The sequence below is a fragment of the Sycon ciliatum genome, chromosome 3 (assembly GCF_964019385.1).
Source record: "Sycon ciliatum chromosome 3, ocSycCili1.1, whole genome shotgun sequence".
In the NCBI taxonomy this organism is placed as follows: Eukaryota; Metazoa; Porifera; class Calcarea; order Leucosolenida; family Sycettidae; genus Sycon; species Sycon ciliatum.
Genome location: NC_088645.1, coordinates 24,358,363 through 24,374,702, shown reverse-complemented (window position 1 = coordinate 24,374,702; position 16,340 = coordinate 24,358,363). Strand labels below are relative to the sequence as shown.

Below are 16,340 nucleotides of genomic sequence, written 5' to 3'. Positions count from 1 at the left end.
TCGAGCTTACGAGGTGGATAGCATGCGTTCCTCGGCCACCACCTGCTCTGCCCAGAAACGCCGCTCCGAGGATCTGGAGATTTCGGCGGACCAGGGAGCTTTGCTGAAACGCCTCTGCTCGGATCAAGAGGCATCTGCAGGGGGTCCTAGTAGTGGTAATGTGGCGGTAGGGAAGCGTGCTGAACCTCACGTCCACCCGGCCAGATAGGATCTCATTGCTCCAATGTTCATATCTGATCTCTATCTACTTGACTACCCGGTAGTGGGAAACAGCATCGGAACATATCGAGCGAACTTGCTCCTCGTGGAATCAAACTCCAGTCCTGAGGTAGGACCAACAGTTTGGAAATGTACACTAGTTTCACCGAGGAATACTCTACTGCCGGCGCAGGCGCTAGGCCGATGATAGTTTAAAACTGGCCTATTAGTCGTGGAGAAGTCGACTAAGCAAAAGATAGTGTGCGCCCGTGCTTGTTTGCATGCGTACGTGCATGTGTGTGTGTGGTGGTGGTGTGGGTGTGTGTGTGTACGTATGTGTGTGTTTGTTGCTATGTCTAACATAGCTGTTCGCTATCATCACTTCCGCGATGGGCAGGTCTGAGGTGTGTTCGTGTGTGTGTGGTGAGAGAGATTTTATTTATGTGTACCTCCGATCCGGCGTATTCTCTCATGGGTCAGCAGCACTCACACCCCGATGTTAAAGTGACAGAAATGTGGATTATCGTGAACATCCCCTCCCCGTTCCCCTAACACGCATCTCTGAATCGCCTCCTGCAAATGTGCCCATCCCCGCTGCACACACCAGGCGAGTTTTAACCTAGTCAGTGAACGGCAGGCTGTATCGAAACAAATGTCTCCGTGCCCGTCCTCGTGTCTATTCCAACTACCAACGTTATATTCCTATGCTCCAGTACTAGAAATACTCCCATACCCGTCGACTGTACAAAGGACGAATCTTTCATTGAGTGCTCTCTTGATGTCCAGCTTTGCCTTGGTCATGCTGTCTTGCCTCGGTTGATGTGTCCTATTTTCAATGCTACGGCAGTGTCTTTCTCCTGGTGTCAACCGCTTACTAATTTAAGCGGGATTCACAGAAGCTTTTTTGTGATGCGACACGCGACAGGCGCGAAACAGGGAAAACCCCAAATCGCAGCCATGTCGCGGACCACGCAACTGCCGCAACTGGGCCATCGCAGAAGTTGAGCTTGGCTCAACTTTTGCGATGCGATGCGATGCGACAAGCGATTTGGTGTACGATTTTGACCTTTTCTACAGCAAAGTTGTACAAAGGTGCAAGAGTTGCCTATAAATTTTTACAAGTTGTGTCAAACCGCGCGAATATCATGTTGACGTACCCAAATCAGCAAAACTTTGTCGCATCGCTGACTTCTTCTGTGAATGGTATTTCGCGAGTTCGCATCGCACGCATCCATCGCAGATCGCGTCGCATCGCGTGTCGCATCGCAAAAAAGCTTCTGTGAATCCCGCTTAAGTCTTCACACCAAAGTAGCCATCTATAGTATATCCTAGATCTAGAACTAACCGGTTTTTTTTTACCCGAGTGAAATGTTTCTTTCTTTCTTTTTTCACCGACTAGGTAGGTGTAGGAATAGGTATGTTGGTGTTTTATAATTTTGTTATTTTCTGTCTTGCATTGATTTGAGAGCAGTGGTGTGCAGTCAACTTGTGAAAGAACTTTGAGGCAAACATGATTTTTGAGACCTTCTGCGTGTTGTACTCAGGGCGTGATAACATGTTCTGCTGCTCGCTGAGCGTAAACTGAGTGTGATCAGGAAGCTGCATGGCGAATACTCTTTGGTTGTGATCAGGGAGTAGTAAAATAAAGCTACTCTCCTGGTTGTAATGCTGGCTGTGCTTCCAGCCTGTCTATGCGGGCATGCAGCAAGTAGACTCTGTGAATAATCAAGATACTGTGTGTGTGGTGTGGGGGGGGGGGGGGGGGGGGCAAAACTAAAGTAGAGTTGCACGCCGAAGAACGTCCAGCCTGATATGCTAAGAACGGCGATGTTGGCTTTCCGGCAGCTTTTGGGATGCATGTGATTCAGTATGAATTATTTCTGGGAACGCAGTCAGATTGCTGAAAAATAAGAACGTCCAAGGCTAATTTCTTGGAAACAACGTTCTTGGGCACATAACTCTTCTGTTGTGATTATCATGCACCACTGAATGTCGTACTTTCCTGAATTTTAGTTGCACGTCTACGCTACAGGCCAGATACTTGAAGTACTATTTATACTGGGGAACCTTACAACTTTGCAATGGCGCCCATGCATTGCAAGCTACATGCTAGTACATGCAAACGCACCGAATTTAACCTATTTGAATAACAGGCCCGGGACCTGAAAATGGAGCTAGGTGGGAGTGCTGACCTGAGCTTTTTGTGATACAATAATAATCATTATATTGCATACTGAAGGACTAGATAAAGGGATAAGCAACAACATTCGGCCCCAGGCACTGTACAGATCGGCTGTCAGCTGGCCGGAGAGTGCATGCAGTTATGGTGTGGTGGTCAATGGCAAATCTGCATACTGAAGTCACTAAAATGACATCCTGTACAAGCACTGCCTGCATGCAGGAACAACCTGTCACACTGTTTACAGTGCAAATTATTATCTATCTACCTTGCGAACGAAATATTTCAGCCACAACAAATTTTAGGCCTCGGAAGCTCGCGGGCCAAAAAGAGCCAAGTATTTTTTGGTGATTTAAAATGTTGGGAACGCGAGGGCCTGGGACACTTGAAAAAAAAGATCTGCATTCATCACAACTATGGCAGTGACCGACTGCGCAGCTGCCGGCATGTCCGGACTGGACGATTTAGGCATTTTAGCTACCCCCTCACGCCACCACCCCGTGATCAGGCGTCAGATGCGGCTCCGGAAAACAGTGGGGGAGGATAGATCAGATCTACCAATAACAACCCGAGGCCAAAGGCCGACATTCCATTCGACACATCCATGCTTTCTTCGTGCCATCAGGACGTTGTAAAATACAACCACCCCCATCCCAGGCTGGGACAACACAAGATAGTGCACACACAAGATAGTGCACTTGTACAGCGGTGTGTGCTGTACAAGTACTTCGCAGACAATGCACCAGAATCGAGCAGAAAATCACTTCGGAAGTCACGAGTCCGAACAGGACTGAGCACACTGGATTTCATGTCACAACAGACAGACGACCAAGACATGGGAAAACAATAATACCACAAACTGGCGCACGATGCTGTGGAAAATATTAATCAAATCTATAAACACAAACATGCACGCACACAAATACTTATAAATACAATGACTCTGGAGTAGACATGTCCAAGAGCTCGCACACTCCGACGCAGAGAGAGCGGATCCAGACTGAGCAACTCTGGAGCAGAGTAAGCAAGAAACACCACCCCACCAATGGAGAAAATACCAGCAATGGTCTGAAAAAGAAAGAAAGAAGACTAACCAGAGGGTGTCCAGTGATGATATCAGTGCTTTACGAATATTAGAGAGGGATCCGAGAGATTTCGTTAAAGTCATAATGAACAATAAGGCGGATAAGTGACGACCGCTGGCGTGCTTGAGGAGTGCCAGGAGCAGTCGGCGCTACTCGCAGGAGCTTTGCGAGCGGCACGGACGACCAACGGTCGGAGTAGAGCGACATGACGCTGGGTGGGGAGGGCCCGGTGGTGCACACAATGATGTAAGAAGCACCTGGGAAGTACGTCGGGGGTACTGTTGAGCTGGGCCGCCCACCCGGCGCTGATCGCATGCAGTAGTTGCTCAAGGGTATGTCCTGGCGGTGCCCATCACAAGCAGCCATCGCAGGACAGTTACCGGTTGAGAAAGGCATAGGGCCAGTAGTAGTATATAGGGTATTGCAACCGAAGTTTGAGCTGCTGCGGCACACCAACACACACACACAGTGATGGTGACATCATCGGTGGCTAGCCAGTGACATCATCGGTGGCGCTACATCGCCGTGGTATGCAATCACTGTGGCAGAGGAAAATACTGTAGTGTTACAGGTGTATCGTTTACAGGCGACCGGAGTGCTTGGCATGGTTGATGCGCGCCTCGCGTTCTGTCTGTGGCTCAGCTTCCTTAGCAGGACTGCTGGCTGGCGCAGCGGTGGTGGTGTCGCGTTCTAGATCGCGCACCATGTTGTGCGTGGCGCCGTACCTGGCGGTGAGGGGCGGAATGACGGCCTCGAACTCGTCCTGCGCGTCCTGAATCTCGGCGGAGCTGAGGCCGAGCGAGGCACCGACCATGTCGAAGGCGAGACGTGCAGTCTTGAGCACGTCGAGCTTGCTGCCGAGGCCCGGGTTCACCTCAACGATGTCCATGCCGCCGAGAGCGCCTGTTCTTGCCACCTGCTGGCAGATGTAGATGCCGTCCTCACGAGACAGGCCAAACGGAACTGCAGGGTACGACGAGACAGGACACAACACAAACCAGCAAGAACAACACAGTGTTATCTAGTGTCTCCTTGCAAGTGCAATGCGTACTGTACTGCCTACACCAACAAATCTGTTGATCCCGGAGCCGCGGAGTATGCTCCATGTCATGCGAAGAACATAAAGACAATGATTGCCGTATGGCATGTACCTGTTACAAGAATACTGAACGTCCTCTGCTGAATCTGCTATGTGAACTACTTACACCCACATGACACGTACATGTGTAGTACAAGACTCCTGATGGATTGCTGGTAAGCTTCGTTCTCAGAACGACATCATTGTAATGACATAACCAGCTCCATGTATCAATGCATGCGTGTACGGGATGTGAGATTCTAAAGTGTGAAATGCAGTTTCGCGGAACTGAAGTCGATTGAATCATGAAAAGATCCCTAGATGCTCTTCATAAATTTCGAGAGAGCAACCCACCACTCGTACTTTACAGAAAAAGCATTCAGATAATGCAAAGCATGCCTCTTGCAGCTGGAAACCTTTCCGCCACACCCAATACAGCACGAAAACGGCGGTCAAGCAGGAGCGCCTTGCCGAGGCAGCGCCTGCAAAACAGGAGACAGCGCACTCACCTCGAGTTCCGGTGCTCGGCGCGTACATCGGGTCCAGAGCGTCAATGTCGAAGCTTAAATGCAGCGGCTGCGACTCACTGCACGGGCCAGAGGAAGCAGACAAAAAAGAAAGAAAGACGTGTTCGCTCAGTGCATGTGTTGCGAATTTGTACTACGACTATGATTTACGCATGTCGTTGTATTTGGTTCTTGTCTTGTGGAGTCCAGTGTCTGATGTCAAATATGGTCTAAGTGTACGTGCGAGTATGGTGTGATGTGTGACGTTTATGGTATGTGGTGCATGCAAGAGTACGCGTTGTCAGAGAGTGAGGATATGCTTCCGTCTGTGTGAGAGTGACTGTCAAGTGAATGCTGTACATGCGCAGTGCTAGTTTGGTCTGGGAATGAGAGTCGTGTGTGATTCGTCCGTGGTCTGGTTGTCTTGGTCATGTGTTCTGTACGTATGAGTCCCTGATTGGTCGTCACGATTTGTCCTCGGTTTATTACTGCTTGCTCTTTTGTTGTTTTCGTTGAGTCTTTTCCCGGGAGTCTTTCCGTTGTCCTTTTTGTCGTCTCCAAGTTTGTCTCTCTCCTCCTGCGCCCTCGTCATTTCTTGGTATAATATAAGTATTGAAGATACAATCAAGAGTGTGCGTTGTTGTGTGGCGGGGGCCAGGGGGAGAAGCCTACTTCACATGCACAGTATTTCATACACCAAACAAACCTATCGATCACAATAGTACCGGAAAACAAACTACCAGAAATGGACCATTTGGCATCTGGGTGAAAAAGCAATGACGAGCCATCAAAAAGCAGCTTTTTGCCAGCAACAGCCTATTCATTACGAGTAAAACACAGCCAAACTCTCTACCTTGGTTTGAGCAGATTCATGGCGTCGTTGACGACGGCCTTGACACCGCGCTGCTCGACTTCAATGTTGTCAAACGACTTGATGCCCAGACGCTTCATGATCTCCCTGCAGAGCGAGCGTGAACACATCGCCACACGTGTGCAAACAAATGCACGTACACACAACACACAGAGATCTGATAAGCACACTGCAACCCAACACCGTATCTTACAGCAAAACCGAGAAAGACATAGAGATGAGTGGGACGTCAGCCACAACTGACATAATTATAAGAACCAGCCAATTGCTAGGTTCTCACTCCCGTATATGCGCGTACACACGCACACTAATGACCTCATGCACCTTTGTCCCGCTCCCCGACACTCGAACTGTTCGACCCTGCAATCCCCCCGCACATGATCCCGCTTTGCCGTATTATCCGTTGGCCTGGGTTGCTACATTCGCGCTCATCATCCATACATTGCCATAGCAAGCCCGAGTTGCTAAACCGTACAGACGCAAGCTTCAATTGAATCAGAATTCTCCACTTGTCATTAAATTTATCACTAGCATCAACTATGACGAGTACACAGAGACAGCCAACCACTCTCAGCTCTGAACAAGGTCGAAACAGCTAATTGTCCGGAGATTGAGTGAGAGTACACGGTTATTATATGTTCGCAACTGTACTGGTACCATAGAAGTCAGACAGAAACAACAGCCGGAGAAAATTCAGAACTCACTTCTCTCCGTCATCCACATCGCGCAGTCCGATGTACACAATATCTTCCGGTCTGAGCCTGGACACGAGGACACACACATACGCGCACATAGTGACACACAAACATACACAGCGAGTACAAGCAACTGAACAACGTGGTGCCCAGCATCATTTTTACATCATGCCGGTGAGGTCACACTGCCAGTAAAATTAGCCTGTCCAAGCTTTGTAAATAAAATCTTTCAAATTCATAGCGATCAAGACAGGCAGACAGGGGAGCATTGGTCGGATTAGAAAGTTGCACACCACACGATGACTTACTTGCGCTCGAACCAGTCGAGACCGGGCATGTTAGCGAAGGCGCCCTCCAGACCCTGCATGAGCACACCGAGTGGCATGCCGTGCAGGTTGCCACTTGGTGAGGTCTGGTCGGTGTTGATGTCAGCATGGGCATCCACCTGAACAACAGCAACATCAACAACAACATCATCGTGAGAATGAATATTTGACACAACAATGATCTCGTATCGGCCACAGGCCACGAAGATTTTAAACAACAACAAATGAAAATCTCACTCTATTGTCTCTTATTAGCCACAGGTCATCGTGAGAATAAAGATTTTAAACAACAACACGCGTGTAGGGATGGCAACAACAGGAAACAAAGGCAAACGATGTATTGCCTACTGCTGGAAGGGGTGGAAAAGAGGCCATCTTCTTGGGAAGGACATGCCAGACCCGGCGCCCTGGACCTCTTAAAATGTCACCATCAGGTGGAGTTCTCTCCACCCGGCGCCCTGGACCTCTTAAAATGTCACCATCAGGTGGAGTTCTCTCCGCCCCACAGAGTGCTCATCGTTAGACAATTGGCAGGAGCAAGCGGGCCATGAAATGCCAAGCAGTGGAGTCAGCCAAGGATGACATAATCATGCAGTGGACCACACACGCCATGCATGATGGCCATCACACACACACACACACACACACACACACACACACACACACACAGAGTCAGCACGCTAGGCTGCACTAAGTATGAAGAGACGACACTACAGTGGTGCGTGACAATGGCACTTCAGAAAGTTACTTTGCAACACAAGGCCGGCTAGCCACACGACCATGTCACCAATGTAAAGGACCACTTTAGTTTAGGCAGGAGCACTCTAGACACACAGGCAAGACGAGGAGGCCACAAGTAGCCAAACTCACGGTGGGCGCAGCACTTACCCACAACACTTTGAGGTTGGGTCTTGCTGTGGCATGGCCATGAACAGTACCCAGGGCCATACTGCACAACACAGAAAAAAAAACAACAGGACAAGAAGCAAAGCTGTAAGTTGAAGCTGAAAATTGGAAAAGACTCAAAAGAGCAAAAAACATGCTTCCACACTGGGCACCTGTGCATGTACAAATGAGTGGTATGCCTGTTGGAAAACAGATTTACCCAAGAAAAAGAGGCTCTAACAGGCCCCAAAGAAACACACGGTCGGTGGTGTTGTCCTTGTTTGCAAGGCGCAGAGTGTTGCGGTAGTGTGTAATGCATATCGTAATGGCCAGCCAATAAAGCCAATGACACCATGCACTAGTATCATTGAATTTATTCCATCTACAGTTCTTTCTCAACACGTGTGAAAAAGGCAGAGCACTATGACATTATGCAGAACAAGAACCGCTCAGCAAATCAAACTTTTCGAAACGTATGGTGGAATACACAGACAATTCCTGTGTGCGTTTGAAATCGGATGTTTACTTGCGGAATTTACAGTTTGCCGCAACACTACAGTACATAGTATGGAGAGCGGATCTGCTACTCCGATCAGTATGGCCATAATCTACTGTCTGTAGTCTGCGTTCAAGGCAAGAACACGTCTATCAGTGGCAAGAGGATAATTTCATAAACATGAATATAGGGAAGGAGCACTGCATACATGTACGATCACACACAAGTCACTGGTATGATAACACAACTACACTGCCCTATTTGGTGATCAACACTTTGTTTCCAGCATTAGCCATTCTGGGCGGTGCTAGCACGGCAATTAATCCTCTGTATTGACCCCACAGCCTAGAGGTGCTGCATTACAATAATTATTGAATAATGAGCCAATCTCATCGTCAAGACTATGCTCTTTCCCAGCAACAATCCTCCTCTCGGCACCCATCCAGCTCTACTGATTATGGTCTGCAGTAACTGCACTACACACACACACACAGTCTAGGTACAGTGCCAAACCCGCAATGCTGTCCATTTCAGTACTGACTATTGTGCAGTGAAGCATATGGCAGCATCAGCCTATAGCTGGCAACACAATGCCCAGACTCACATAGTCTACTACTAGTACTACACATGACATGTACTAGTGTAAAGTGCAATCTCTATGCTATGCCGTAGAAACAATCTGCCTAATCAAGGACATCGTTCAAGTCATGCTACAGTGGATGCACTGCCCCCTGGGCCATGGCTACTTCTGCAATCAAGAAACTGCTGCCTGGCACTTGAGGCTGAGGCCTCGAGGACAGGCACTTTCAGAGCCGTTCAACTACAAGTACAATACACCGCACACAACAACCTCAAGAGGTCACGCGTTGCTAGTTTTTGGTGCCAGCAGCTAGCCCCGACTCCAAGACTGGGCACATGACTGCCACGAGCATGCAGTCCACTGTACTGCTGTGTCACCGCAGCAGACAAAACTCCACGGATAAGGGGGTAATAGGGTGATCTGTGCAAGGCAGACGGGGGGGGGGGGGGGGACCAAGTGACATCATGGGTTCATTTCCTGTGCAGGCTGCCGCAGGCAGTCGGCCTGGAACTCATGGTAGCAGTCCTGACACTGCTACCAACACAATACAACCAGTCAGCCATGACTCACTACGCAGTGTACCAACTGCCCACGTACCAACTCGGCAACTGTCCCGGTCACAACACAAAATACTACTTGTAACAAGAATTGACGGGCACAACAATGCCATTCTAGAAATGCCCACCACACATTCACCATACATTCGCCGATGTTTGCCCCAAAGGTCACATCGTATTTACTGGGCGAGGAGCTTGCCCCAATACAGCACTGAATGGCATCAGCATGACACATTATTATAAGATGTCCATAAGGTGCTGCAGGCAGCATCAAAGACAGGGCCCAGAAAGACACGCCAGCACGCCTAAATACCAACCGCCATACCACGGTGTCACATCAACTACAACAGACACCACAACACCCACAAACAAGATCACCTCCTGACTTTTAGTAGGCGAAAGACTGCAGCTATTAAAATATTAATGGAGAGTTCTATAGAGGTTTTCTGTTATCATGTTCTGCAAACTCCTTGCCACACGTTGCCTCCACTTGGTCACACCATGCTTTGCAGGGAACTACCAGTAGGTGAGCAGCTGCCAGACGTCCATGAGGACTGGAAGCCAGGAGGCGAGTGCTTGGGCGAGCGAACTAGATCTGCTGAAAAAGCCATGGCAGCACCTCCCATATGAACCATACCTTCAGCAGCCACTGGCCGACAAAGAAACATGGCTAAGGCCCGTCTTCTCAGGGCATCCATAACCAAGAGCAGGAAACCACCAAGAGTGTGCAACTGCCTGCACAACCTCTATACAGTGCTGCGACGACAGAACTTCACATCATGTAGTAGAAGTTTTCACATCTCATGCCTACAGTCCATTCATAAAAGATGGACTTCAAGCTTTTGGCCATAAATGGGTCAAACTTGAGCTTTTTTTAAAATTTGTTCGACAATCCCCCATGGAATGCTCTTCCAATTATGTTTCTAAAGTGTTATTTCTCCAAAAAAGCAAAGGATTTCGGCCAGGTTTTGCTCCAAAAGCACTGAATTGGGAAAATCCAGGCCGTTTCACTCTACTTGCAACAATACATTGTGCTGTTCGAACCCAGTTGAGGTACCTTTTTTAGGATCCCTTTTCAATTTTCGTGGCATTGCACCATGTACAATAAAATCGCCAAAAACGGGAGCTCACCAGAGCCCATCCTTTTGTGAATGGACTGTAGCTAACAATTGTCAGTCAAACTATGTTCTTAACCTTTTGAGCGCGCGTGACGTTCTGACACGTCATGACCACTGCCACTGTGACACGTGTGACGTTCTAGAACGTCACGAGTCAGTACGGAACTACATCGATTCGCACTTCTTCCGTGGCGTGGCGTCGAGTTGTACCGCTGCACAGAAGACTCCTAGGATGTACGAGTACAGTAAAAAATGCGAGTCGCTCCGTAAGTTTGAACTGGAGTTACATGCGCGTGCATACATTTCAAAATATCAAATTCGCGTATAACTACCTTTCTGAAAACGGTCATAACTTTGTAACTTTTGTTGTATTTCCAAAACAAACACAGTTCTGTGCTCAGGATACATGAAAGAATCGTTTGAAATCAAGTTTGCTCACCTAGAGTGAATTAATTTTTTTACTGTGCAGAGGTTTTCAATGGGCCCGGGCTCAAAAGGGTAATAAGTGATGTAAATTATCAAATAAGATGGTGCAGCTGACTTCAACATCCTTTATACTGGTTCCAGATTAGCTACTCTGCAGGATTGTTGGTGTGTAGATGAGATAACTGGGTTCACGAATGCTTTACAAAGACAGTTCTCGATCTACTGCCAACACCACAGAATGTCCATGGCAGAAATCTCTAGAAATTTAGAACTCCTCAATGACTTCACCGAGTGCATATCGTGTACAGTCCATCAGTGGTTGGTTTTAGAAAAAAGTATTCCGCTTGATTCATCAATACACATGGAATAAACGAGTTCGAGAAAGGCACAGTCACTCTGACAACCAGGCTGCTGCAGCCATGACATCTGATCACAGCACGCTGTGCCATCGCTATCGCCGCGCAATTTGCACAGAACAACAGGAACTGCCAGAAATCCGCCTTATCTCGAATAATGGCCGCAGCCTGCCGATGCGGGTTGCCGTTGGGCCTTGACGCATGGAGATTTTTTCCCCAACAAGTTGCGGTGTCATATTGGGCAGGTGCATGCAGCTCAGTCCAACCTCTCCTCAGCGAGGGCCAATCCTCTTGCCCTCGTGTTATATCATCAGGACAAGTTTGTGTCACTGAAACACTCTCTTAGGGCGCCAGCCACGCCATACCTGACGTGCCCTTTGCCTAAAACCATTCCAGCACTGACAAGACTTCAACTGTCCCCAAAGAGCACAGCAGCAACAGGCAGCAAGACCAGTCAACAGCTAGCTGTGACAAAGCTGACCTGACACAACACCGAGCCACAATGACAAATCAAAAAGGACTAGACGTCAAACTAAAATTACACGCTGCTCGCCAAGAGGACTCGGGCTCGGCTGCAGGCAGCACACACACACACACACACCCCCAAGACGTGACAGCAAAATTATTTCTACCGAGTTCCTTCACGGTCCTGTCACTCTGCACACTGCATGGCTATTTGAAAAGGCCATTCAGTGTCAGGGATACAACATGGCCATGTGGACAAGATTTGTTTCTACCAACTGGCTGTTCACATCGGAGCATCAGATACACCAACTGGTGTGTCTGTCGACTCGATTCCAATTCGACACAGGACGAAGCAACTCCAGTTCTTCTCCAACAAACACATCAAGTAGCTCGCAAAAAAAACATTTACTAGTATCCGATATGATCAATCACCACGATCGCAACATACCTATGATCGCCTCCCAGTGTTAGATGGAGCTTGTCCTTCTGCGATGAAATTCTCTCCGAAAGCTGAAAGAAAGTGGTGAAGAGAGTACAGAAAATTGATCAGACTTTAGTTTAGGGAAGTGAGAACTATTTATGGGGAACCGTTCAAAACAGATTATTCCCAAAAACAGCATCGTCAAACAGAGTAACTTGTACTGTGCAATATGCTTACAGCTCGGCAAAAGGAGCCAACAGCTTCTGGGTTCTTCACGCCTCGAACTTCCCCACGCAGGCTGTTGTCTTCAACAATGTTGCCAGTGTCCACGACATTGTAGGCTGCATTGTGTGAACAATAAAAAAACCCAAAACACGAACTGAAGCAACCGAATTATTTAGTAGCACAAGGCTGCGTGCCACGAGCACTTGTATGTTGACCACGATAAGGCAACTAACTTACCACTCCGTCTGATATAGTCCAGAATTCCAAGGTCTCTCAGAATATCGGGAGCATCTCTGGTACCAGCTCTTGGCTAAAGGAACAGATCGGGGAACAGAAGAGGCTGTTCCAAGACAGAACAAGAATACCACCTTCCATAATGGTTTCCATTCGAACCTGGCCAACTTCACAGCAAGCGCCAATCACAGAAACATCGTCTACGAGACGCTGCGAGCTGCTGCGCGAGTATGCACGTACACCACCCGATGGTAAGCATTTGTGGAGAGGACGGAATCTCGACAACATCTTTGCTGCAAGCAAAGCAAATAGCCAACTACGACAAGAAGAAGACGATGAGCACTCGTATGGACGCCACGTACACGGGTTCAGGTGCGAACTGCCTCTGCGGAAGCGAAATCCAGCAGTTTATAAAAATAAAAGTGACCATGTTCTGGCCCATACAGACTTGGCCATGCGCGCGCGTACATATGTGCAGCACTCGCAAGTAGCTGAGTACATGCAGCGTACAGCGCATAGTCTGCCATAGATCATAGAATCTTGGCCGAGTACGATCTTTTGGGTGACCTTTTTCCTAACTCCGCTTGTGATTGGCTAGCTAAGGAGGTGTGTGCGGGGCGCGCGGGATGCACGTACATATATGTACATGTAATATGTACGGCCACTTGCAGCTTGGCGAAAAACGTAGATCTACACTCTACACACTCCATACATGTCAATGCTTCGTGTACACGTCTTGTGCGCGCGGGGACAAAAAGAAAAGCTTTCAAAATCCACGTGGTCGAGCGGGGCAGCCAAGACAAGTACACCAAACTGCAAAGTCCAAGCCAACAAAAGCAAAGGGTTCGGCCATTCAATCGTAGATGGAGTTTGCTGCCACGACCGTGACAACTCAGGCTGGAGTCTGGCAAGTCACTGACTCCATTCGTGTGCACTGTACGAGTACCAACAAAATGCAATAACAACAAATTTTATTCACCCACACTGAGCTGCATGCACGGAGTTCGTTCCAGGCGAGAAACTGGCAGGTTCTACTAGTACTTGACGGTTCTGTTGCAAAAGCGCGTGGCAAAGCCACCGAGTTGGCAGAAAACGACTGACTGTAGATCTACTCGTCGTCTCAGACTCTGCATCAGTTTCAGCCAGAAAACGTGCTTGATGCGGTGACCGTGTCGACTTGAAGTGCCACAGAGGCAGCCGCTTGATATGAACACTGCCAGTCGAGTCGGTCTGCTGCTTTTTTTCTTCATTTTTTTAGTCACAGCTATCCTTTACTACAGTAATAGTATCTTTCTGAAGTGCCGTGCATGCACATGGTTGACCTGATTCCGAGTCAGTATACAGTGCAGTGATTGTTACAGCTACAAGTACAAAGTAGTACAGTCATCCTGGCTTTGTCATGGAATCGGGCGCCAGGAACAAAATCATTGCAAAGGCTGCTTGCACGTCGACTGCCACCACCCAGCGCAGCCAAAAACTACGAACTGCACGGCGCTGGTGTGCTCATCTGAATGCCGGCATCTGCAGGCGTTTGCTACACTTTGTTGTGCTGGGTGTGAAACCACGCCGAGGAGTTAGCAGTCGTGATTCGTGAGTTGTACAGTCAAATCTGTCGTAAGCGACCGCCCCTTGGTGCAAGAAAAAGCGGTCGCTTACGGCAGATGGTCTCCTACGGCAGATGTATGGTAAATCCGGCATACCAGGTATATGCTTCCATGTACTCAAATCGACGAGAATAATGTGATTTTTAATATCATTTTATTGGATATTCAACGACGACCATACCCATACTAGGGCCATAGTACGCGTATGCGACACGGCAGTAGATCGACACTGCCTGGACTTGAGAGCTACAGCACAGCCCTCAGTACGAGGCCAGGCGCCAGTCGATCGCACTTGCAAGACAGCACATTTTCACACTTTGCAGGTGACAGCGCACTGGCAAGGACAGTTTCGCACCTGACTGAACCTGGGTCGCGGTCGCTTACAGCAGATTTGAATGCAGCCACCGTGCATGAAATCGCGGTCGCTGGTCGCGCACAGCAGATGGTCGCTCTGGACAGATCAGTTTGTATGTGAAACCGTCGGTGCACGGAAAATCGGTCGCTAACGGTAGATGGTCGCCTACAGCAGAGGTCGCTAACGGCAGATTTGACTGTAATACTAACATAATACAATCATGCAGTATTAGTACTCTCATGTCATTTTAACCCTTTGTGGGTCTTACTCAATGTATGTGAGGGGTGGTCACGCAAACACGCGTACAAACAACGAGCCATAACTCAAGTTCCTTGAGTTGTAGGTATGGGTAAACTATAATATATTTTCAAAATCTGTATGCCTGGACGCGTCCAGAAAACACAAATATGACTATGTCCAGGCAAGGGTATGACCCGTGGTAGCCCTTCAAGTTGAGAGAAAATACAATTGCGAACAAAAAAGCACAAAAATCACAGCTCGAAGTGCATACCAAGTTCGTGATGGAGCTGAAGTCCTATGCTAAACAATCAGGTAAGCGCTACGTCTTGGTGAAGAATATATGCTCCTAATTCCGTCCTTGAACTCCAATACCTCGCCATCGGCGATGCACCAGCAGCAACAGTTCCACAATATCACAATTTTGGTTCGTTCACCTCAGCGCCGCTCGCGTCAGATTCACTCTCGCTCAGATGAGTACTCAGGCGCGATGTCACGCGTGCCGTGATTCTCACGGCCAGGCGAATCAGCTGATCGCACCTGACAAGTCCTTGTAAGAGTTGCTGTTGCTGTGCTTCCTCGCTGGTTGGTAAATTTGATTTCTTCATTCGGGGACGATTTATTTGAGCTAGGAGGACTCAACGGAGCTCTCTTTCTCACGACATTACACTGGAAATCCTCCAGGGACATCCAGCCTAGACTGGTGCCGTCAGTGTCCTCAGAAAGCTTTTCTGACACGGCTTCAAGAGATGCACTCCCATTCTCGAAATGCGCGTATGGCGGATGGTCGTCTTTTCCAATTTCACCAGACTTCAGTCGATCGATACTGCAAAAATTTGTATAGTAAGTATGGTTGTTTTTTACACCGTTGGAAAGCCTGGGACCTCAGCTACGAGTACGAGTGGAGCACCATTTTAGTTGTCTCCTAGCAACAAAACTCACAGAAAATGCGATTTTACTGTAAGGGTCACATACGACCCTTAAAGGGGAACTCCGGTCCAAAATCACCCCCATTTTTTATTGCGGAATCCATTAGAGTATGTCGTAAGTGGTAGAATGGCGAAAACCGGACGCTTCTACGACAAGGATAACATACCTAAATTACCAATTGCAATTTTCCATATTTGGCACGAGGGGGGCCCCCTCCCACCCTGTGACGTAAAACGTTCTCAGCCCGGTCCACTCAGATGAAATTTTCAAATAATTGAAGCAAGAATGAAAAGTCCTTGGCCATTGTTGAAGTGCTTGTTGTTCTGTGCCATGCCCGATTTATTGTCACGACTCGCTGCTGCGTCTCTGGATGCAACAATGTCACGAAGAAAGAGGCGCCTGCGGGCTGTCGTAGCATGGCTTTCCTCTGGCTGACGCGAACCTGACGACAGCTTGGCTATGGAGAGTATGTTGGAAGGATTTTTCTCCGACGAAAAATAATCGTGTCTGCAC

General features: G+C 48.3%; 1 protein-coding gene across 1 annotated transcript; it reads right to left on the bottom strand.

The window, feature by feature from the left end:
* Nucleotides 1-3,125: 3,125 nt before the first annotated feature.
* LOC135811843 (arginase-1-like) lies at nucleotides 3,126-13,098 on the bottom strand. The gene is made up of 10 exons (XM_065325081.1): nucleotides 12,861-13,098; nucleotides 12,705-12,777; nucleotides 12,480-12,583; nucleotides 12,270-12,331; nucleotides 7,827-7,887; nucleotides 6,921-7,057; nucleotides 6,622-6,678; nucleotides 5,900-6,004; nucleotides 5,050-5,126; nucleotides 3,126-4,425 (listed from the first exon to the last, which is right to left on the bottom strand). Exons 1-10 carry the CDS (start codon nucleotides 12,987-12,989, stop codon nucleotides 4,043-4,045), a joined length of 1,188 nt encoding a protein of 395 aa, XP_065181153.1. The 5' UTR covers nucleotides 12,990-13,098; the 3' UTR covers nucleotides 3,126-4,042.
* Between the last annotated feature and the right edge of the window lie 3,242 nt (nucleotides 13,099-16,340).